This window comes from Miniopterus schreibersii (assembly GCF_964146895.1).
Source record: "Miniopterus schreibersii genome assembly, chromosome: 7".
Lineage (NCBI taxonomy): Eukaryota > Metazoa > Chordata > Mammalia > Chiroptera > Miniopteridae > Miniopterus > Miniopterus schreibersii.
This window is the reverse complement of record NC_138108.1, coordinates 77,769,920-77,793,756: the sequence shown is the minus strand read 5'-3', so window position 1 is coordinate 77,793,756 and position 23,837 is coordinate 77,769,920. Positions and strand designations below refer to the sequence as shown.

The following is a 23,837-nucleotide window of genomic DNA, read 5'->3' as shown; positions in this document are numbered from 1 at the left end:
TAGGAGGAACAGGGACTAGAAAAATAGCTATTTTGCTAATGTGTTTGTGAACAAAGACATGTTGTGTTTGCATGCTGACCTTCTGTATTGTGTTATTGTCTTTTAATCCACCTTTTGCCTGTTCTTTGGTCTGCTCTCATACTCAAGGATCCAGATCTGCTAATCCTGCTGGTGGTAAGCCATTTCTCTTCTTGTTTTTGCTTTTCATTCTCTCTCACCCCATGTTCTTGCACAATATTAATTTCTGTATTAGCTTAATTAATCTTTTTGCATTTTTCCTATGTGTTCAAATTCTAAATTTTGAAATGGATTTCTTCTCTCCTTTTAGATAGCTTAATGGTTTATTTGTGTGCTCGAATTTTATGGGCAAAACTAATAGGTCATGAGGTGGATTCTCCATGGGAATGTGCACTAGTGGTTTTTACAGTGAATTGCACTTTAATTATAGTTAAATCATATAAAGTACGAATTTTTGTCAGTATGCACCTTAGTGATTCTTTGAATGGTGTGTGTGTGTGTGTGTGTGTGTGTGTGTGTGTGTGTGTGTGTGTGTGTTTAGTTTCCAAGTAAGTGTTATTTCAAAGGTTTCTACCTTTGGCTCATCCTTGTGCGGGTAAATAATGTGCACTTTGTGTTTTAGAATTTTATTGCCATCTGTATTTAAGCAGATAACCTAAGTAAATGACTGCCATTTGGGTGTGTTGGTATGGACCTTAAAATTTTGCTGTTTTCTCTAATTTTGTCCCATAAAAAATGGTTATTTAGGTACCCAGCTACTTAGCAGTAATAAAAATTACTAACCGTATCATTTGTTTTTAATTTCTAATTTATTGCATACATCTCAGGGAATGTTGTGTACATGATTGCTACTTTTGTAGATTATTGAGATTTCCAGTTGGTTTTTGTAGTACCTGTGGAAAGGTGACGAGAATGTATGTTCTGTCTGAGTTAACACGTGTGTATGTGGGAGGTGTGTTTATACATATCTATATAATTTTGACTGGTTGATTTTTTGTCAATTTCTGCAAGGTAGAATAGTTTTTCAGTAGTTACTGGTCTTTCTGAGTGGTATATTAATAATAATGACTTTTTCAATTTCTTCCTGTATTTTTACTTTTATGTTTTATATTTCAAAGCTATGTTATTTGGAGCATAAAGGTTCATGATTATTATATCCTCATGGACAATTCTTTTATCAGTATGCAATCCCCTTTGTTCTTTTTTAATGCTGTGTTTTATTCTGTTTGGTTGTTTTAGGTATGTTGTTTGTTTGTCTCTTATAAACAGCATACAGTTGAATTTTATTTTATTTTTTTAAAGCCAGTCCGAAAAGCTTTGTTTTTTAATAGGTGAATTTAATGTAGCCATATTTCTTGTGATTACTTATATGTTTGAGCTTATTCCTACCATCTTATTTTGTGATTTTTATTTACCATGTTTCTAGTTATTTCTTCTCTTTTCTCCCCTTTCTTCCAGTTGTTAGCTTAATGGAGTTCTCTTGGATCCATTTTCTACCAGTAATGTTTAAGAAGTTTCTGTTATATTTATATTTCTACTTTTCCAGCAGTTATACTTAAAATTTTTGACATATCAACTCTCACAGGCAAAAAAGAACAAAACAATAAACAAACACCCTTGTGGTGGTTATTTCTAGAAATTTTCTGTGGAGCAGGGAGGCTGTTTGTACTCAGCCTACTCTTTTGAATCAGACATTTTGCAGTTATTTTTGTAGCACTGTACCAGTAATGCTTCTATATATATTCTTTTATGATAATTTGATGTTCTTTTATGCTCCTAAAGTTTAAAAAAATTAGTACTGACACCAACTACAAAGCTGTTTTTATATTTGATCCAAATTAATGTACAAACTGGCTTCTGAAATTACTATAATTTATTCCCTGATTACATCCAATATTCAGTATTGTTTTGCTTCATTTTTAGCTGGCAGCCGGTCAAGTTCTCCAGGGAAATTGTTGGGAAGTGGTTATAGTGGCCTTGCTGGGGGTTCGTCGAGAGGCCCGCCTGTGACACCCTCTTCAGAAAAACGAAGCAAGATTCCCAGGAGTCAGGGGTGTAGCCGAGAAACAAGCCCAAACCGAATGGGATTAGGTAAGGACTCTCTAAGACCTTGGAGCACCCTTTCCAGCTGGGTCAGAATTTTGATTGTAATCTAATGACTTTTTCTAATGTAGGAAATAGAGATCTCTTTTTGAATTGAGGATGCCATTTTGCCTGTGTTAAAAAGACATTTTGATTTGTGCTTTTTATAGATTATGGCATACTCAGGTTTCAGTTAAAATTGAAAACTGCGTGGGTCTTACCATTTCATATTGATGAGGAAGAATTGTATCATTGTGGGCTTTTGCATTTTAGAGTCATTTTGCAAAATGTTAGAATTGGGGGAATGGGCAGGATTTATTACTGTACAGTAAGAAGAAATGTAATCTTTCATTTTTCTTTCGCTGATTAGCACTAAGTAGCCATTAACCTATAAAATTTTCAAAAGCAATTTGTAGGGTCCACATTTACTTTGATTCTAATTTTCTGTAACCTGATTGGTGAAACAAAGAATAGGTATACTTAATTTTTCACATAGTATTGTTCAAACATAAAAACAAGGAATAGATGAAAACTAAGTAAGTAACATTTTTGTGTTGTATCAAGTTTCGTTGTGATAGTGTGTTGAATTACTCTCAGCAGCTTAAAGACCTTTTACCTCTTAAAATCTAATTGTATACTACCTTTTAATATAAAAGATAGAAGTCTTTTGTAATATGAAAAATCTATGTTCAGACTCATATTTTTACCTGCTTTCTGAGGGTAAAAACCTATTACTATGAAATCAGAGTGCTATATTCTTTAGTCTTACCGGCTTTTGTTTCTCATTTATTCGTCTCCTCAACAACTTGTACTAGAATGTTTACTGTGACATGCTACGTACTTTGTTAGACTTTAGGATTAGAAGTAAATGAAATAGATTGAGCTCTGACTGCAGATAGCTTGTGGTCTTAGAGGTGAAAATGTACAGAGTACTGGATCCCAGTGAGATGGATGTTCTTGGAATCCCACAGGACTTGGTACCACTGCACCAAGATGTCTGGTTGTATTACTTGAAAGCAAGAATTGTCCTAGAAAAGGGGTATTTTTGGGTCCTTGTCTGCCCCAATTCTCCCTTATTTCCTAGTAGGAGAGGTTCCACAGACTATAGATACTGTTGTGATGAATATAAAGTGGGATTAGGCAGGGTGGGGAGATGAGAAAGGTGCTGTCGGGCAGAGAGGAGCATGTGCAGAAGCAGACAAGAGGGAGCGTAGTGCATCCTGGGTACCACAAGTGATGCATTTGATACAGTAAAGGAACTTCGTCGGGGGAGATGAGGGCAGAGGGCCTGTTAGGATCCAGCTCATGAACATCCTTGAAGGCTGCCTGAGCTATGAGAAGGCGGGGCAGATACGTAGGAAGTAGAAGGCATAGGATTTGGTTTGACTGACGTTTCCAAAGCAAATGAGAAGTGTAACTAAGCAGTGGTTTTGTTAATTCTACATAACGCCAACTTTATGTTGACATTACATAACATGCTTTCTGAGCTGACAAGTTATTTGGATCTAGTAATAATAAGTAATGTGGATACAACCAAAGAAAATAATCATGGCTGGAATATCTACATTTCAGATGTGATATTCTAACATATGTGTGTTTGCACTTCACTTCACATCTGGGTGTGAGGGTTAAGCTGTTCTTTTTCCATAGTTAATTGTTCAAGTTGATAGGATGTCTTGGCAATCCAGATTAGGTTCATACATTTATTTATTTATTTATTTATTTATTTATTTATTTATTTATTTATTTATTATTGTTCAAATTATTACAGATGTCCCCTTTTCTCCCCATTGAGCCCTTCCACCCCCCTCCCCAGTCCCTCACCACACCATTGTCTGTGTCCTTGGGTTATGCATATAAATTCTTTGTGGGGGAGAGATTCGTTTCATACTTTTAAATTGAGGGTGAAGGAGATTTTACTTTTTATATTTATTAAAAATGCCATTTTTACCTTCTTGAAATTGGAAAAATTGGAAAACAAATCAACTTTAGTCATCTAACATAATTCTAGGACCTGATATTACATGGTCTTAACCATGAAGCTTGTGTTGTGGATAGTTGAAATGACCACATTTAATAAGCTTTTAAAAGAGATGCTATGCAACATCATCCATCAGTAAGAACTAAATAGGAGCCACTTCCTTCTGAAGAGTTCTTATTTAAAACATTATTTTGAAGGAAGTTATTTCCTTGATGCTCATTATAGGGATTATTTAGTTATATGTCAAGCTTTGAGGTCATACATATAATTCTGATTTTAAAAGATATTTTATTTAAATTTATGCACGATGTGAGAATATGCACCTACACACAGATATAAAGATACATATATAAGTAAAATGTACCCTTCCATTTCTGCCTGTGGTAATCTGAGAGATTCTGTTTTATAGGGTGTCAGATATATTAGCATTTTTCAGTAATAGATTGTATATTTTTGTGATCATGTAGTATATACTGGGTATGTGCCTGTGTATCTAAATATTTTGTTCATTGCATAGCAACTTTGAATATAAATATTCAAAACAGGAGGGATCATCTTTTAAGAATATTTTATATAATTCCCAGACTAATTAATAGTTTTAATTATAGCTAAACGAGGCTTAGAATTTGCACTGAGAATTAATTTTTGTTATCTACAAATTATGTTTGGTTCAGCAATACATTTTTTGTTTGAAATAATGTTTCTTAAGAAAAGTTTTCTTTCTCATCTGTGATAAAAATGATGCCAAAGCTCTATTTCATTAGCATTTACTTAAGCAAATCAGGATGTAATTCCTGTAGAATAGCAAAGAAACAAAATAAAATCCTGCTACTCTATTTTTTTCTTGGCAATTTATTTCTTCATAAACTATTCAACCAAATAGAAGAATATACTGTTTGTAAATTGTTTCGTTTTTGTGTTTTATTCTATTTTTGATAAATAATAAAGCCACATAAATAGCTAACATTTATAGCAATTATATTTTTGAAGTTTGTCTTTGGTTTTTTTCTTCTGCTCACCTATTAAAAAGGCTAAAGAAAGATTTGACTTTTTGCAGCTCACATTCTTTAGGTATATGTTTAAAATTTTTTTCGATTCTCTGGTGTAGTTTGAAAGAATTAAAAATTAATAATTACTTTCAGCAATTAAATTAGACTACTGTGTGCAAGACTAAACATGACCATGCCACCTACCTAGAAGAGAGGGAGATTGTTCATGACTTAACTTCCAGCACTTTTCATTACTTCGCTTGCAGTTCTGGTAGAATTCTTCCTTAAAAGGCAAAAGTCAGGATTACCCTTAAAACACTATAAAGGTGGAATAAAGTGTCTCTCAAGAACTGAAAGCCAATCAGATGGTTGGTTTCTTAAGGCTTCCCAGCACTCCAGAGCTGCCTAAGAATGCTGCTTTTAGAAAGTTCAAATAGCAAGTATGCTTTCATCATTTCCCCCCACCCTCACCCCCGCCCCGGTTACGCTTGTCTGCCATGTGCTCACGTCGGCACTCTGTACAGAGGCAGGTTGGTTTGGTATATTGTTTTTTGGTTATGGCCACCTAATTAATTAGTCCTCGTAAAAATGATTTAGTTATATACTTATTTTAAATCTTCGTTGTAGATTGGTCTCTGGAAGTGGTATTATAAGTGTTTAAAATTATCCAACATTTGAACTATGAGCTCTGCTCTAATGAGGTTTGGGGCAACTATCTGGGAAGATTTTTACAAAATTGTGAACAGAATTCTTTCTCTCTCTGTCACTACTAGCCGTATGTTAAAGGAGCTAGCCAGCATGAACGAGTGAATGAACTTTCTCTGGGTGAAGTACTAGGAGGCTAAACCTCATTAAGAATTATGCATAATTGGGGGTGGCCCATGTGAGGTGGAGGGGATCAATGTTACGGGGGGCATCTGTTATACTTTCAACAATAAAGATAAATTTTAAAAAATATCCAAGAAAAAACTATGCATATCATTATTTCAGATCATATCTACCTAGCCCTTTTCACTCTATATTGTCTTCACAAAGCAGGGAGAGAGCAGAGATTTCCCATTGCTATAGCATGTTTGTTAATTTAAGGAAGGGGGTGAGAGCTGGCTAAAATTTCAGAAGTAATTGGGCAAGAACTATAAGAAAATGCTGAACTAAGCATGACATATGTTAAAAACTACCAGGACTGTTTTTCTCCTTTTGACTATTTGTTTTGGAGTAGGCAGTGCATTAGACAATTTTTCATGTATGCCATTCATCAGAGAACTCCAAGGTACTTTCCACATGTACCTTACCTCACAGCACCGTGCTCTTTTAAATGATGTGACTCTTCCTAACCCTCCTAAGGAGAGGCTTGGTGGCTAAGCCAGAGAGTTAGCGGGGCACTGCAGAGGCCATTTATACATTTAGATGTAGTGTTGCTCCTCTGAGCATAAGCAGTGTTGCTTTGTAGGTTCTATGCAACTTGTCATATATTGGCGGGTCTGCAGTTACTCCCTAGTTTTTTAAGAGTTTAATTTAGCACCTTGTGCTTTTGCCCTCCTTGTAGGAGCTGTTTAGAATGTTATCAAAAATTGCTAATTGAACAGTCACTGCTACTTTGAGTGGAAACTTCATGCTCCCAGTCACTATGGCAAAATGAAGGAGAATTTATGAATTACTAGAGAATTCCAAATGTAGCCCAGTTTTGGCTGTTGCTTAGAGTGCCTTCCTGTGCTTGATCTTCCCTTGCCTGCCAGTGCAGACCTAAGCCATTGGACACCACTTACATACCTCCAAGGTCTAATTCAGCTCTAGCCCTGAGAAAGACCACAGTCAGAAGTTGGTTGGTTTTTCACCTTTGTAGTCGTTATCAGGGGGCTTCGTAATTCTGGTTTGTAAGATACTCTCATTGTGGTTTGGCCATACAATAAATACACCTTTGCTCTAAAATAATAGGCAGTATATGCTTGTTGATTCATTGTTGTGAAAATAGCCATGTTTTTACATTGGTGAGTCGTTGACTTTTTCTGACATTTCTGAAGAAGGCATGTCTACCCAGTCTAGAAGAGTAGGTCCTCTCAAGATGGAAATATTTGTTGTCATCATCAGCTGTGACATTGGTGGCTACACACATTTGTTATACCAGGTTGTTTCCAAATATTTTGCCAGTACTATATTTCTGTTTTCTCAAATTGAAATGAAAAATAAGGGCATAATGGCCTTTGCTGAGCTTTTACGGCCAAGTTATATTAGAGACTTTAGGCTAGTCATATGACCGTGTTTTCAGTGCTTTATGTGAGTGTAATAAAATTACCCATGGATAATCATAAAGTAATTGGCCATTTTCAGGTCAGTGGAGGGATCTTCTAACACAAATATTGGGATTATCAGTCCACATAGTGTTTGACTGGTGTAAGGCTAGATAAATGAAGGCCCTTGAGTAGGACTACAGGCAGAGTTTGGGATTCCCATAGCAAAAGCAGGAATTAACGTTGGGACCAGTAAAAAGGGACAGCAGTCCCACCTCTTTCTCTGCTGGTTTAGAGAATGAAATGTTTGAGCCATCTGCACACTGACTCAAGTGTGCAGCTTCTCTCACTGTTGTCAGTCCTATGACTTCTCTTTGTATGGAGGCCAGGCTGGGAGAAGTGAGCTCTTCTTTAGGTAAGTGCATGGGTTTCAGTCCCAGCACCTGCGTTGGTTCAACCCGAGTGAAGTTGTCTCTAAGGGCCCAGCGCACAGGGAAATGACTGGTCCTTAACCTCCTGTGGAGACGTTGCTAAAGTGCCAAAAGCTGATCGTGTTAAAGACTGAGCTTCTATTTTCTGATGCCAGTTTGCTCTTTGGAAGCTTTCTTTTCATTTCTTACACTTAGGTGTTGTTTCACCTTCATACCAAAATTCACAGCTTTCTGAGGCATTGGAGCGTAGTCGAGTTTTGGTCCAAACCCCTGCTGTTGGCACCGCAGTTGTAAACGTAGCAGGGATAGTGCTCGGCCATCAGAACTCCAGCGCCGACAATGTCGTGATTACATTAATGGAATGTGACTGACATTTTGTGAGTTTTTCTGTCTTCATTAAACTTGTTCACCTTCTCTGAAACCCCTCATGCTGCACACTAGCACGGAGCAGCCGTATCCCTCGACCCAGCATGAGTCAGGGGTGCAGCCGCGATACCAGCCGTGAGAGCAGCCGAGATACAAGCCCTGCTCGGGGCTTCCCTCCACTGGGTGAGTACACGGAGGCGCTGGCTCTCGGAGCAGAGTCCTTTCCCTGCTCCAAATGCTTGTCCCAGACACTGCCAGGTGGAATGACCTGCTTTCCCTCCTCTGCTGTCCTGTGACCCTTTCTTCTTCCTTTCCTCTTCCTTAGTTACCCTCTGTTGTCCCCCTCTGCATGCTTGAATTTTGGCCATTTCCAGTTTTTCCATATCAGAGGAAAAAGCATCACTTCAGTCTGTGCTGCTGTTACTTATGGTCACTTGCTGCCAGGCAAGCCCATCTGTGTGGTCATTTCTAACATAAGGTGAAGCTCATCCCAAGTTCATTGCTGCTTAAAAGTAGAGTTAATGCAGTGTTTATCCCTACCTATTGAATGTCTACCGTTTGTGTTTAATTTTGCCCAAGATTAGGCCATACGTGGGTCAATTCAGAGAAGGAAAAAAGTAAAGTCATGATAATGTTTAGGACAGTCAATGTGCTGTTTCGGGTCATGACATTAACTTAAAAAGCAGCATGGATGAGTATATTAGCCATGCTTTGTTAGCTGAGTTGCTTCACAGCTCTCTTCCAAGTAGTCTAAAAGCAGCGTTTTGATAAATTGCTTAAGTATACAGTACAGTGCAAAACTTCATGATGTTTCTTGTTAGTTAGATATTTTCTTCCTGGGCTTAATAGGCTGTTTAATGTCTGTGACCTGATGCCATCCCAGTACCAAAAAATTACAACTAAAAAGAAAAGGTAAATAGTAGGTCGCCATGGGGTGGTGTAAGCACTGTACTTCAGATCACCAGCCAGGGGGCCAGTTGGATTTGTTCATTCCCCCACCACCACCCTGAATTTTTCTTATATCCAGAATTTGTATTTCAACAGTTTCTAGGATTCAGGAAAAACAAGACAAAAAGAAACATGTATCCTTTATAGAATATTTTATTTACCTTTTCTTTTTAGTTTTAATAGTTTTGCCTTTCTCTAATATGGACATATAAATTTCTCCATAGTGCACATTATTAATCCCCAAAGACATCTGTCAACACACACTTTTACATAAAAGAAATGTTTTGTCTTCTTCAGTAATTGTGTCCGAGTTCTCTGTCATGTGGAGGATTGTACAATCGTATGTTTTTCTCTTGACAAGCACAGCAAGTAGAAATCACTTTATAACCACGAGGCCTAGGCCTGGCCTGAGTTGTTATGTGGACTTGTGGACAGCAGGAATCTATTATTTTCACTCTGAGTATGTAACTGGTCTTTCAGATATAAAAGTGTCGAAAGCATAAGGTCTCAGTAGTTGCTTCTAGTGCCTTCTAATGTCATACGCTTCTTCCCAGTACCTTCCTCAGTGTCAGTAATCAGCGTCTAGCTGTAGTCCATTGGCACCCGTTGTTGCTTCTGAAGTTCTGAGGAAGAGCAGGTGGCAGATGCAGAAGCCCTGCTGGTTGCTCACAACTTGGTGGGAGATGCCTTTGTGAGGAGTCCACCTGAGAGCATGAGTATCTAGCTGGGCAGTTTACCTGGTGCACATCAGCTCTTTCTCAGCAATCTGAAGCATTAGGTCAGAATTTTCAACCAGTCAAGTGATGATTTTTTTTCTGAATGAACTGGTGATTTTTTCTTTTAAGTTAAGGCTCTGTTTCTATGCATCCTGCTCAGTATTTGACCTTCTAGAAAACCTGTTACATAAGTGGACATTTCAGTCTGCTTATTGGCCACTTTGTCTCTTAGAGACTATTCAGTCTTTTTATTTCATACACGTCCTGGTGTTTTTGTTATTGTCCGTGGAAGTAGCCTTTGTAATCCAGCATGTGGTCTGTGGACCAGGCAAGTCGCTGCTATTTTGAGGTCCTGATTGAACTCTGAGGGGCTGAGGGATCTAGTCTGTTTCACTTTCCTTGGTGAAATGGATCTGCTGTGTATCTGGTGACAGCCCAGAATGCAGGAATACACAAGTTTTCCACCAAGGCTGAAGATGGGAATGTGGCTGCTTCCCTTCCTGATGAGCTCCAGAACTCACATGTGGCTTCTGTTGTGGTCGGGGCAGCAGTGACATTTGTTCAGATGCATTCTAATACCATTCCTTTTTCCCTTCATGAATTAAATTTGTTTATAAAGCTTTTGTTCCACAAGAACAATCGTGCTCAGGTGTACCTGGCACCATTCTGGCAGTCGATAGGCATAATCCCTCGTGGTCCCTCTGGGACAGGTAGTATCCCTCTGTTACAGATGACAAAACAGACTTGAGATAAGCCACTTTCTCAAGGTCTTACAGCTAAGGAGTGGTCTGTGTTTGAATCCAGGTCTGACTTCAGAGTTTGGTTGTTACCCTGTCTTATTTGAAAGCAGTTATGATAATTTCACATCTTACATTTGTTCCTCTGAACTGTATTCAATGCTGCCTGCGAGGCCTCTCCAGGCTTAGGCAAAGGAAAGTGCTTTACTCAGCGATGTTTCTTTTTCTTTCTTTTTTTAAATATATCTTTATTGATTTCAGAGAGAGGAAAGGAGAGGGAGAGAGAGAGAGACAGAAACATCAATGATGAGAGAGTCATTGATCGGCTGCCTCCTGCAGGCCCCCGAATGGGGATGGAGCCCGCAACCCGGGCATGTGCCCTGACCAGGAATCGAACCCTGATCGCCTGGATCCTAGGTCGATGCTCAACCGCTGAGCCACTCCCGGCCGGGCACTCAGCGATGTTTCTGAATGAGATTTTCAGGCTTCGAGCTACAACCTGGGAATTTGTAAATAAGTCCCCCGAAGGTGGTTCCCAGGGGAACTTACTATGCCCTTCAAAGAATGTGAAGTTTTCTTTTTCTTATTTACATAAATAATTATTTCCCGCTCCCTTTAGAAATCAGTGAGATTGTGTGTTAGAGCCCCTTTTTATCAACTCACATGTAACCTTCACTTCCCCAAAAGGGTGGGTGATGAAAGTAATTATGTTTCAGTGACTGCATATTGGCTTTAAGTTTGCATTTTTATCACCAGATTGTTTTGGCCCATTTTAATAGTATGAATACATATTTATATGGTTAAAATGACAAGTTTAAAGTGAAATCAAGGGCTCTAGGACTTGTAAATAAGGCTTTGACGTAAATGGGTTCATCTTGGATTCCATTGTCGGGTGTTTACTGAAGTTGTGACAAAGGACTCATTATAGGACAGATATACTATAGAATATTTTATTGAAATGGAACCAAAGGACAGCTTTATAAGAAACCTTTAGGTCACGTATGCCTTAAAAGCTATTTTTGGTTTAAACTGTTAAGCGATACTGATAAGCTTATATAATGAAGTGAGGGTTCTTTTGCTTCAGTCTTAGAAAATACTTTGCCATCTTCCTTACTTGAGTAAAGTGACTATTTAATAATATCTGGTTTAGAGATTACTGATTTATTTTTGTGCTGCTTAAAGAATTAGGAATTTAAAATTTTTCCTTTTTATAAGCTGGTAAAAATTTGTCCGTATTGACCAAGTAGCCGTTGCTATTTAATACTACATATACCACAGATATGTGCATTTTATCAAGTGACGTGATCTTTAATAAATAAATGATACTGAAGAGATTTTGCTATTTGATGACTGTGAATGTTAACATGTACAGGACACTACATTCTGGTGTGCGTGAGGAGTAGCACTGCTCAGTGTGACTTCATCAAACTGAGGGATTTTCTGTGATGCATCATCATGTTCTTTTCAGAGTAATGATAGAAGCATATTACCTTGTTTGTTTTCCCGAGGTAAAGGAAAGCCATATATTGTGTGGCACTCTGGTCAAAAATTCATGTTTTGAATCAAGTTTATATTTCATAATTAATCCTAAAAGTTATTGTCTCCACATGAGGACGGAGTTTAGCATGTATTTCCTCCAATTGATGAATTGATATGCTTATTATGTATACTTGCTAATAAAACAATATTTAACGTCTAAATGTAAATTGGAATTTACTCTTAATTATTACTGCCACCTTCAGCACCACTAGGATGACTATTAACCACTGTTTGTTCTGTGCCTGGCATTGTGTTTAGTGCTTTATGTATGATCTCTTAATTCTCTTAACTCACCATTTTACAGATGAAGAAACTGAGACAGAGATGTTAAGTACTTTGCTCGAGGTCTTACAGCTTGTTGTGATCAAGATTTGCCCCCATTTGTATTACAGAGCCAGTGCTCATAACCATAGTACTGCAAATGCCTCTCCCAGGAAGGCCAGTAAACTTAAAACTAAGTTTTTAATAATTAAAAAGTAAATTCATTAATTAGGATATTCATGCAACAGAACAAACATTTTGACTGGAGAAAATGGAATTCCAGTTGTTGAGCCCCTTTTTGTGATTTCATTGTTTCTGTTCAGATAACATGAACTTCTGTGCTTTGTTTTTGGTGCATGGTTGCATATGCATCACATACTGATAAGCCATCCTGTGGGCTGAGTTAATCCATCCTACTGCTGTTCTGTTCTGGGACTTAGACGGTGCTCTGTGACTCCTGATGTTCTTCATGTTGCATATTTTCACATTGGCTGATGAGGCTTCATGGCGTGAATATCAACCTGGAGTCTGGATTCGTAGGTGCATAAGGAGCACCTTAGAGAGCCTTTGTTGTGCCGTGTGTTAATAGCTGTGTGAGAGCCAGCAGGTTGCTGTGGAATTTGGAGACTGGCACTTGCTATCCATTCATATCTGGCACCATTTCTTTTCACGAGAGAACATGGCCTGTTGGCAGCAGTCCTTGCATTTCCTTTGGACTGTGGCATTTTCTGTCTTGGGTACTTCTATGTTAATCCTGTGGGTGTTACCATTCCTTTTACCTGCAGCCTCTCGACGTCATTCCAGGTCCACTAGTGCTCTCTCCACTGCTGAATCTGTTGGGCAGTCAGGTGAACAAGTGCTAACTGCATGACTCGGCTTCTTCATCTGTTCTAGTTTCATACTCATTTTAACGTTTGTTTTCATCAGTGTTGGCTAGCACTTGGCATGTATGCACCTCATTTTTTTCCCCCAATGTGCTTTTATTTTTTTAAGTTGTTGAATGTTTATGGTTCTGTTAATAGGCTGTAGATGCTTTATAGCCTGTTTGACATTATTTCTCCAGTGTTCATATTTATGTTAAAACAAAACAAAGCAAAAATAAAGGGGAGGACACTTCTCACCCTCTTTTGTTCCTTCCCCCAGGAAAGCCACCCAACTCTAGGTATCAGAAGGGTCCCTGTGGGGAATGGGGTATGAATACCATCCAAGAGAGTCTTTCATCTCCAAAGTCTTTGTTCACAATAAAGTGGTAATTACTAGTTAGTTATTAGTGTCAAGTTCTAGTTTGGAGGTACTATTTAGTTACTGGATTATTTCATACATAAAATTATATGTATAAAAATAAATGGATGGTCTAAAACTTTTATGGAAAAACAAGATCACGATTCAGATAATATAGTCAGACCAGTGGTCGCTTTTGCAGCCTTTGAACCCCAAGCTTTTTATCTCAGCCCCATTTTGACAATACCAAAACTTTACTGGTTAGCCATTGGGGCAAAAGTAAGCATACAATAATATATCAGTTTGCCAGATTTAACTGGCGTCATTTCGATATGCTAACAGTATTGACTACAGTCATTGTACTAATGACTACAGTATTGAGTAAGGCACAGTCTTATTAAATCACATTTGACAATTCTGACCAATTCACTGAGTTAGATATTTTCTCTGTTCCTCCTCTAAATGAAGCCAGTTATGCATTTTTAAAATTTATGCTCTCATGAGCACATTCCACTGAAGGTTATGGGCCAGAGTAAGGGTACAGTCATATGTGCCCACCTCTTGGAAGTGGAGCTTCATAATAGTATCACAGCAGTGAGAATGTAGAACAGATTTTGCTCTGGTTGAAATAAAAGGCTTACAGTTTTGCTTAGATCCAGACAAACATTTCCTCTTAAGATGTGGAATTCAAATTATCTGTGATACATATAGAATGATCTGCAGTCACTGTGTATGACAAAGCTGTATGCATCTGGGAAGCAAGAATTATTGCATTGTTCTTATAGTTTTAATTTGTGTCTGAAAAATCAGTATTATCCCTGGAGCAAGAATTGCTGGCATGAAATCTAATTTTTTTAAAAATCTTATGTAGACTTTTTTTAAGTTCATGCTGGGTAATTTTTAAATGGCTTTTAACTGAATTACTTTCATTCTGTTACTCATAAATCCCTTACTATCTACCCTTTTTTAATGGGAAAAAAAGATGAACAAAGATCATTCATGAAACTACGTGCACAATAAATCTTGAATTTATAATTGTTTCATATTTCAACTGATAATTTTTATCTATACAGGTATACAGATATAATTGTTCTGTGATTTCTCTTTAGTTTATATGGAATTAAATTGCCTTAAACGGTGAAGATGACATTCAGTATGATCAAGTGCATTAAAAAAGGGGATAGTATAACATACAAGTTTTTGTTTCTTTATAAAAGTTCATGACTGTATTTTAACTTTTTTGATTAGCAGTGCGTACATTTTTTTTCTTTCTGTGGCGATGGAAAATGTACATGTTTTAAAACTGGAATTTTAAAAGGGCTAAATAACACTTCACTTTTAAAGTTCACCAGTTTTGTAGGTGATGTTACATATCTAAAATCATATATATGTGTATGTATATATATCACTTTATAGGAAAGATCAATTTATGTAAAACAGATATTAGCTTTCCTTTATTCTAAATTAAGAAAATAGTGATACACTTGTGAAGTATAACTTACATAGACCTTCTATTATAGTTTAAATCTCAGTACTTCTTAAGGAAGGCTGGTGAACTGATTTAAAGGGACTTTAAAAAGTTAGAATAGTAGTTTAAACAGTAAAATTTGTTTTAAATCCTTTGGATTCTATCCATTTTGTCTACATGTGTAAAGACTATCATTTAAAAATCCTTTGAGGGACTCAGGAAAAATGTATACAGTATCGTCCGAATTATTAATGTTTTGCAGTTAAGATGCTAGCTTTTTGTGGTGATTATTAAAGAATTTTAATAAATTGATTTAAATAACCTTTGGTACAGGAATTATGATGAACATATGCCTAATATTAATTGAGTTTAATTAATAGTAGTTAAACAGTAGTGACACTAATGAAAATTTGCAGAGCGATCAGTTGAATACATTTGTTTCAAATGTTGACTATTGCACATTGCATTAGAACTCATTTGTCAAACCTTGAAGCTTTCTAGTTTGACCGGACTTCAGGGCCACTTGCCTCTAGAGGGAATGCTAAATAGATTTTCTGAAAGACTCACCTCATAGCTCAGTTCCCTTCTATAATAAGTTATTCTCTCTCCCATGTCTCAGCACTTTTCAGAAGTAAAATATCATTAAAAAAACCACTTCCACTGTCAGGGTGCTTTGTGGCACGATGGCACCAAGTGTGAACACTGTAACCTCTGCCACTGGTAACCAAGTGTAGTTAAAAATATAAGTCCAGTGTAGTTAAAATTGGCTGGAAAAGTTCCAGTGCCTCTGCTGGATAGGTGGGAAGAGGCAGGAACCCTGGCAAAGAACTGAGAAAATGTGAATTAAAGTGACGTATGTTTTGCTTCTGTTTTTAAATAGACCGGTTTGGGCTTGGCCAGGCAGGACGAATACCTGGTTCTGTGAATGCCATGCGTGTGTTAAGCACAAGCACAGATCTTGAAGCTGCTGTTGCGGATGCTCTGGTAAGGGTCACAGTGTGTGTCGTTTCTTTGTTTCACTCATCTGCATCTTCTCTGTCTTAACAGAAAACTACCTCCGGTCAGATTACTAAGCCATCCTTGGCACTCTTTAAAACTGTGTAAATAACGGGTAAATTTGTGTTATTTTTTTCTTAAGCTTTTATCTCTCTACATAAGTGAAACTTGGCCTTACAGAAATTATTAGCATCAAGTATTTCTTCTGTGTGCCTCAGTATCAAGGAAGTTGTGATGACATGGGGCTTCTCTGATGTCCCTGGGTATCTTTTTTCTCCTTTTTTTCCAGCATCTCCTTTTTCCCATTCTATCGCTTCTATTGCTTTACAAGCTTTGATGGCATAACCTAAACAAATCGTTATCATAGGTCATAGACTTTGTGGTTTGAAAATCTGCATTTATTCCATTTCCTCACTAGTTGTTCCATAAGATTTTTTTTTTAATGAGTTTGTAAGTCATTATTTAAGGAAACCTTCCCCCAGTTTAAGATTAACCCTTTGAAAGATGTAAAGCACTAGTGGAATATATTTTTGCATCATTATAATATCTAAAAAAACAATATAAAGTGATTAGAGGTCCTTACATTTATGGTTACAGTAAAAAGGTCCTTAGTAGAATCTGCTTGTGGTCAAATTGCATTTTAAAGATACATCTCCGTGAGCAGGAGCACAGCCTCTGGCATATTTTGGTTTGTGTGCTCAGTATTTAAACTAGGTATTGTTTAGAACTGTCTGATCTCTGGCTGTGCTTGTGCTGTTGGAAGATTTATTCTCTTCTAAGAAAATACCCTGTTTCAGACCCTGAAGTTTTAAATTGAACCATGTTTTGTGTGATCAGGATTTATAGTCTGTGGCTACAGGGATTCTGACTTTCGCCTTTTCCTGTTTCTCCCTCATTTATTCTTGCTCAGTCAGATTTCTTTGGCAAGCAGCTGTGAGCAAGCAGTTTGCCACTCTCATAACACTTCCCTATAAGCCAGGGCTGCCTGGCCAGCTCTTTTCATTGGCCTTACATGTAGGAGGGCCTTTTTTCTGGCAGATACAGCAGTTGAGGGTAATTGCTCTAACAGTGGCTTTTAACTTAAGAGTCACGCACTGGAACAGATTCTCAGAAGCTGTTTTTCCTTCCAAGTTGCAGCATTCAGCTTCTGTCTTACTCTTTCAGAGACCCCAGGAAGTGGAGGTCACACGGGTGGGAAACGATGGATGTGCCAAATCCGTGTTAAATGGGACTTCCAGTTAAGGCGGGGGAGTTCCTTGGTTCTTTAAAGAACTGCATGAGGGACTGTGTACAGAGGTCTAGGAGGCTGAGCAGGACTCAAGAGTTGGAGCCTTGGCTCTATTTCACTTTGGTTTTTCTCTGAGCTCTAGCTCCATTTACACTCACATTGCCCTTATTACTTTTTGTTTAAACTGCTTAGACTCTCCGATTGCCCTGCTTCCGAAGAGAAAGCACAAAATGGTACACAGTTCTTACCTCACAGGATAGAAGCCTGGGGCAAATAGAATGTAACATAGCAACAGACCACAGAATGAATGGCGACCTTAGAGATTCCCTCAGGTGTGGGAGAGCTGGAGCAGAGGTCTCCTGAGCGTCCAGCAGGGTTAGGAAATGCCATTGTGAAAGCATCCTTTATTACTGTTCACGTGATATGAATCGCTTGCTACTCTGTGTTTTTGGTTTGCTAAGATATGTTTTGCTGTGCACTTTTGTTGCGAGAACGATCCCCACATATGCTTCTGACATAATTCTCTATGCTTTTTCCCCATCCTTCAATATTTTCCTGCCTACAGCTGTTAGGAGACTCCAGGAGCAAGGTACCAGTGCTTTAACTTTTGTTTTTCAACTTTATTTTTTCTTTTGCAAGTATATTTCCTTTAGGAGCTAGTGAAAGCAACAAAAACTGTAGTACAATATAGAAATTCTGGCCTGAATTGTGATATTGTTGAATCTGGTGAAGCTTTTATTAGTGGTGGAGTCAGTCACCTCTGTTTGTTTTAGTATTTATTTTGAATGTCAAGCTCTGCGCCTTCTCCCAGTAGCGTTTCATTTTATTTATTAACCCTATTTGTGTCTACTCTTATGTCTTTATTATTCCATGAATGGATATATTCAACATTTTTCTTATTTTAGGGATCTAGTTTATGTATAAGTAAGGTGATCATACTTTTGAGAGTGAAAGGGGATTATTAATAATTATGTTGGGACAGTGGGCATAAGGCAGAACTTTCCTGAGCAATTTGGGGTGTAAGTAAAAGCTATATTATTAGAAAATTGCATTTGTACAGTTTAAGCTAATAACTATTTGTTTTTCTCTTAAATTGTATTTTATAAATTTTATCAATTTTATTTAGCTGTTACTGTATTATTTATGGGTTTCACTTGTAGTCAGGGTAAGAGAAATGATAATCTACAGGAAGCCTGTGTTGTAAAACTTTAAGTCCTTACTAAAAGTGGCTCAGATAATTTAGGAATTCTTGTACATACGATACTCTGCAACTGACATTCCCATTTCAGACTTTAAGGAAGCATGAATATTCAAACAAATTGACCCAAAGACCATACTCAAGATATATTACTTTTGATTGGGAAGGAACTGTGGCTACACAACTCGCATTGTGTCAGGTGCTGAGCTAGGTTATTTAATATGTAATTCCACTTAGTCCTTACAAGAAACGTGTGAGAGGTATAATTAGTATCTCAAAGATGGGGAAACTAAAGCAGAAAGGGCAGGAGGCTTCTGCAGTCACACAGCCAGCCAGTGAGGGCAGCAGGATTATAACCCGAGCCTGTCTACTGAAAAGTCCACACAGTGCACTAGAGACCATACTCTTTCCCTTTGCTACAGGTTGCTCTGCTTATTACTTATTATATCCACCAGAAGTCTGCTTTTCTGTTTTTATTCCCTAATCTGTAAACAGGGCAGGTGTGGTGCATCCGCATCTGTGTATCGTTTTACACATAACTCTTTGGTGGTGGTGGTTTTGTTTGGTACAACTCATGGTCATTTCATCTTTCCACTTCTTCCTCTGTCACCCCCATCCCTTGTTCGACCTGGCAGAAGAAGCCTGTGAGGAGGAGATACGAGCCATATGGGATGTATTCTGACGATGATGCCAACAGTGATGCCTCGAGTGTTTGCTCTGAGCGCTCATATGGTTCCAGGAATGGGGGCATTCCCCATTATCTGCGGCAGACCGAGGATGTAGCAGAAGTTCTCAACCACTGTGCTAGTTCAAACTGGTCAGAGAGGAAAGAAGGGCTCCTGGGCCTGCAGAACTTGCTGAAGAGCCAAAGGACACTGAGGTGAGGACAGCGACTGAGGGTGGTGAGCTAGCTTTGAGTCCCTTACTGTCCTCATCAGGGGCGTGAGTGGGTTCTCTGTCATTTATGGAGCCCTTACAGAGTTCCAGCACCAAAGGTGTTGAAGTGACCGAGACCCAGTCTTTGCCTTCCAGAGATTTTGAAGTATCTGGCAAATACTCTGTAGTTTATTAGATTTATAAAAACATTTGGTTCCCTTACAGTTCACGTTTGTCTAGTAGCTATTATTTGAGAAATCTTGGTACATGTTGCAAGTTAGGTGAAAAATACAACTGGAAACTGTCACTCATACTTGGTGGGAAAAGAAAATGGCACAGCTGCTTTGGAAAGAAAATAAAAAAACTCTGCAGCTTGGTGTGGTTCATTACATTTTAGGGTTGTGGGTAAGATGATAACAGTCTCAGTCTAACATTTTTAATACACATATGCATAAATGTACCTTAAAAGTATGCATGGTAAAGAGATACTAAAATGGAGTACTAATAGTAACAGTATTATTTCTAATATTGATTATTTTTGCTTTTTTTCTTTTTATTCCTATATTTCATAAATTTTCTAATATGAGCAAGTATTGCATGATATCAAACAAGTATGTTTTTATACCATATTTCATCAAATCTAAGGCACTATAGACACATTATTTTATATCCCTTTAAGAAGAAATGCTGCTTATTAAACCTGATGTAACTAATATGTCATTGATTATAAGATGAATCTCACAATTACAGAGATGTTAAAATGTGAAAAAGTGGGCAACTTAGAATCCATGACATACAGCGTATTATATTCTTTAGATAAGTTTTTAAAGATAAATTATGGCACCGGATGTGTTTATGGCCCTAGATGGGTTCTGCAAAACTAAGTGAGCACTGACAAAGGAATCCTATGCAGTGTGGCTACCAAGCCAGCCTGACTCTACCCTGTTGATTCTCACCTGCTGACATGCATCCTCCCTACCCCCCCAATTCCATTCCATTCATGAAGATGTCATGAGACTTCTGTTACATGCCTTCTGAAAGCCAGGTAGCTTCCGACCTCTAGTGATCTGTCAGAAAACAAAATGAGGATAATTTGTTGTGATTATTGCTTCAAGAATCTGCTTAATTCTGTTTCTTGAATCTTAGTGGTCACCAAACACCCATTGAATAACCTCTAGAAATTTATTGATTAGCTTTGGTCTAATCTGGATTGTGTCGTGTGTATGGGAAGGATTACTCAGGCATGGCTTGGGAAAGAGATGGCGCTTCTAATGAAGCCTTGAAGTAAAAATGGGACTCAGTAGTACAGTAAGGATAAGAAAAGGCCGAGGGGCCCTAAAATGAAATGCGTGGTTGCTTAGTCTTGGGCCCAGTCCTAGGAAAGAGGTGTTGTCTTCCCTCATCCTCACAGCAGCCAGTAGCTCTTATCCTCTGTGACTGATTGGGTAGAAAGATATCAGAGTACTTTCTCTAAAGCAGAACTGAGGTTAAAATTCAGGTGTGTCTGACCCCAAAATACATGCTTTTCCTAGTTTACCCCATTGCCTTTCATCTGTGGCAGGTGGAAAACAGACCTGGAATGAAATGAATAGGATTTATCTCATGGCTTTACCACTTCCGCACATGTGAATGTAGGCACTGTCTGAGATTTAGTTTTCTCATTTTAAAATAAAAACAAAGCTATTATAGTTTTAGATTCCTATTTAATTTCATCATAAGTTAAATAATAAAGTTTTTGTGTGAAAAAACCTTTGTTTATATAAAAATTATGTAAAGTTTATGTAGTTGACTGAAATAAAAGGATTTTATTTCATTTCATTTATTTTATTTTATTTTTTTAAAATATATCTTTATTGATTTCAGAGAGAGGAAAGGAGAGGGAGAGAGAGAGATAGAAACATCAGTGATGAGAGAGTCATTGATCGAGCCCACACCTGGGGCATATGCCCTGACCGGGAATCGAACCCCGATCGCCTGGATCCTAGATTGAGATGCTCAACCTCTGAGCCATGCCTGGCCGGGCAATAAAAGGATTTTTAAAAGCAAGGCTGTAACTAATTTCAGTGTTGACGTATTAAAGTGCATTTATTTCCATTTTATTTTTTTTAGTCGAGTAGAATTGAAAAGATTGTGTGAGATCTTCACACGAATGTTTGCTGACCCACATAGCAAGGTAAGTCTGGGAATCATGCCTTGCTTACCTTCCTCTCTGCATGTCTGTGTGAGCTGTGTAACATACTGTTGAAGAGTGAGAGATGGTTCCCTGTAGCACCGTTAAGACCTTACAGATTAGCCCTGGCTGGGCGGCTCAGTTGATAGGAGCATCATCCAGTACACCAAAAGGCTGCAGGTTCGATCGCCAATCGATTGATCCCTGCTCCGCTCTCCCCGCTCCCCGCTTCTCCCCTGCCCCTCACAGATTTTAACACTAATTTTAGTAATAGTTTATGTTACATCTTTTAAAAATGGAATTCTTGGGAGCTTCAAATGTCCATGAAACTTCAATTTAGAAATAAAGTGCATTTTAAGTAAGAATTTTCATGGAGAGAATCAGTTGTCTTTCAGCAGATATTTTTGAGTGTTTCCTGTTAGCCAGACAGTGGGCTAGGTGCTAAAATGGGCCATTGTATTGTAATATAGTGCCTTTTAAAAAAGTTACAGTAGTGAAGAAAATAGTCAAATACATAATAATTTTTTTGCATCTGTATAAAAATTCTTTAAAATTCTTCAAAAAATAAATATATAGTAATTTTTTATTTCTATATAAGACAAGATAGAAAAGTGGAAGCATTTATGTATAGATTTATTAGAGAACTGGGTTATTTCTGCAAATAGACTTTTGCTGGCCCCAAGAACTTGCTAAATGGTGACCCCTTAGCTGGTGCCTCCACCTTCTGGGGCCAGGAGAGCACTGAGCCCTAGGAATGCCTTTCCTACGAGGGTCTTCCTGCTCGAGAAGAACATCCATGAGGAAGGGACAGGCCCCCTTCAAGAGTGGTGCTGAGAGAGGGGCCCTTATGAAAGCTGACTTGGAGTCCAGATTTTAAGTAATTGTCATTGTTTGGGAGGAGGCCTTTAGAGGCTGTTAGATGCTTTTAGAGAAAGACAGTGGGGATGATGGTATCGGGAAAGTTAAAAGGGTGGATGAAGGATGGACACTGAAGTGTAGAAATTGAGAGAACCTTGATCACCATAAGCAAATCTTAACTGCTTCACATACAGGATTTAGCTATTTTATACTTCAGTTTTCCTAGTGACAGTGGTCTGTTCTAAGTTTTTCTGGAAGAATGAAACCTGTGATGGCCAGCAAGAAGCCTGTTTTTGTGATCTACCCCTCTTTTCCTAGCCTTTCTTCGTCATAGGAATTGTCCTCTAAGTGTCAGTCACCGATCTAGTCAGTCATTCAGTGTTGGCTGAGTACCTGCTCCGGGCTAGGGGTGCAGAAAGCATTGTATGACCCTGCCTTTGGAGATGCTCACAGGAGCACAGGAGAATGAATGCAGGCGTTCTCCCCCCTTTGGGACAGCACTTCTCAGATCTGCCCTGAAGCATGTCTTTTGAGTTCCTGTTAGGACCCTGACCCTCACAGCAAGATTAACGTTAAAAATATTAATAAGATCCAAGAAAGGTTGAGTTTAAGGGCCACATAGATATGATTATCAAGATATTTTTCTCTAAGATAGTGTTAAAAACACTAAGATTTAAATAATAAGCGTAAGATTTATAGGATTCATAGCATAAAGGATAGATGGTTTTGGACATTGACGAAATTTCTGTTACCTGTCGCCTCTAGATTGCTGATTCAGAACCAGAATGTGAGGATAAAGAAGGAAATTTGTTTCCATCAGAAGGCTCTTGTACAGTGAGTTTGGAGGTCTCAGTTTAGTTATTATTTGCTAGCTGCCTTTGAGCTAAGCTAGGAATCCCACAGCTGGGCTCATTGACTTTTCTGAGCCATCTCACAGGAGACCCCAGTGGTTAAATAGTTGCTGCACTATTATGGTATATGATGGCTGGGTTGTCCCAGTAGAGCAATGCTCATTAACCAAGTAGAGGAGACATGGTGCTGCTTACCTCTCTGAAACTGGTTCAGGAATATCCCACTGTGACTGCCTCATCTTAGACAGCAATGATGGGTACACAGCAGCATGACAATTGTGTGAGCTGTCAGTAACTTTTATTCTTAGCCATAACCTTTCATAAAGCTTTTATGGCTTTTGTAATATCTTTTTATAAAGATATTACTTGACAATATCTGAATTGGCATGCATTAAAATAGATGACTAGAATGAAAAAAACTAGATACAGGTTTTTTCCCCCTCATCCTATTACAGTATTTTTTTGTATAGGTGTCACGTGATAATCTTTATTTAAAGTTTTTTTTCAATTACACTTGGCATACAATATTACATGAGTTTAACTTTTACAACATAGTGATTAGAGATTTATGTAACTTACAAAGTGATCACCCCAATAAGTTTAGTACCCACCGGATACCATACATAGTTATTAACAGTATTATTGACTATATTCCCTATGTACTTTACATCCCCG

The 23,837-nt window shown here is 38.0% G+C and overlaps 1 protein-coding gene across 5 annotated transcripts in view; it reads left to right on the top strand.

Moving 5' to 3' along the window:
- CLASP1 (cytoplasmic linker associated protein 1) overlaps positions 1–23,837 on the top strand; it is a 267,208-nt gene that overhangs the window by 180,449 nt on the left and 62,922 nt on the right. For 3 of the 5 annotated variants that reach the window (XM_081143235.1, XM_081143236.1, XM_081143237.1), the window contains 5 exons: positions 1,942–2,109; positions 15,866–15,969; positions 17,775–17,798; positions 19,043–19,287; positions 21,393–21,456. In XM_081143235.1, coding sequence (XP_080999361.1) covers positions 1,942–2,109; positions 15,866–15,969; positions 17,775–17,798; positions 19,043–19,287; positions 21,393–21,456 — 605 coding nt within the window. Of the gene's footprint in view, positions 1–1,941; positions 2,110–15,865; positions 15,970–17,774; positions 17,799–19,042; positions 19,288–21,392; positions 21,457–23,076; positions 23,146–23,837 lie in introns of all 5 variants that reach the window. The other 2 variants (XM_081143239.1, XM_081143238.1) reach the window with 2 other exon arrangements.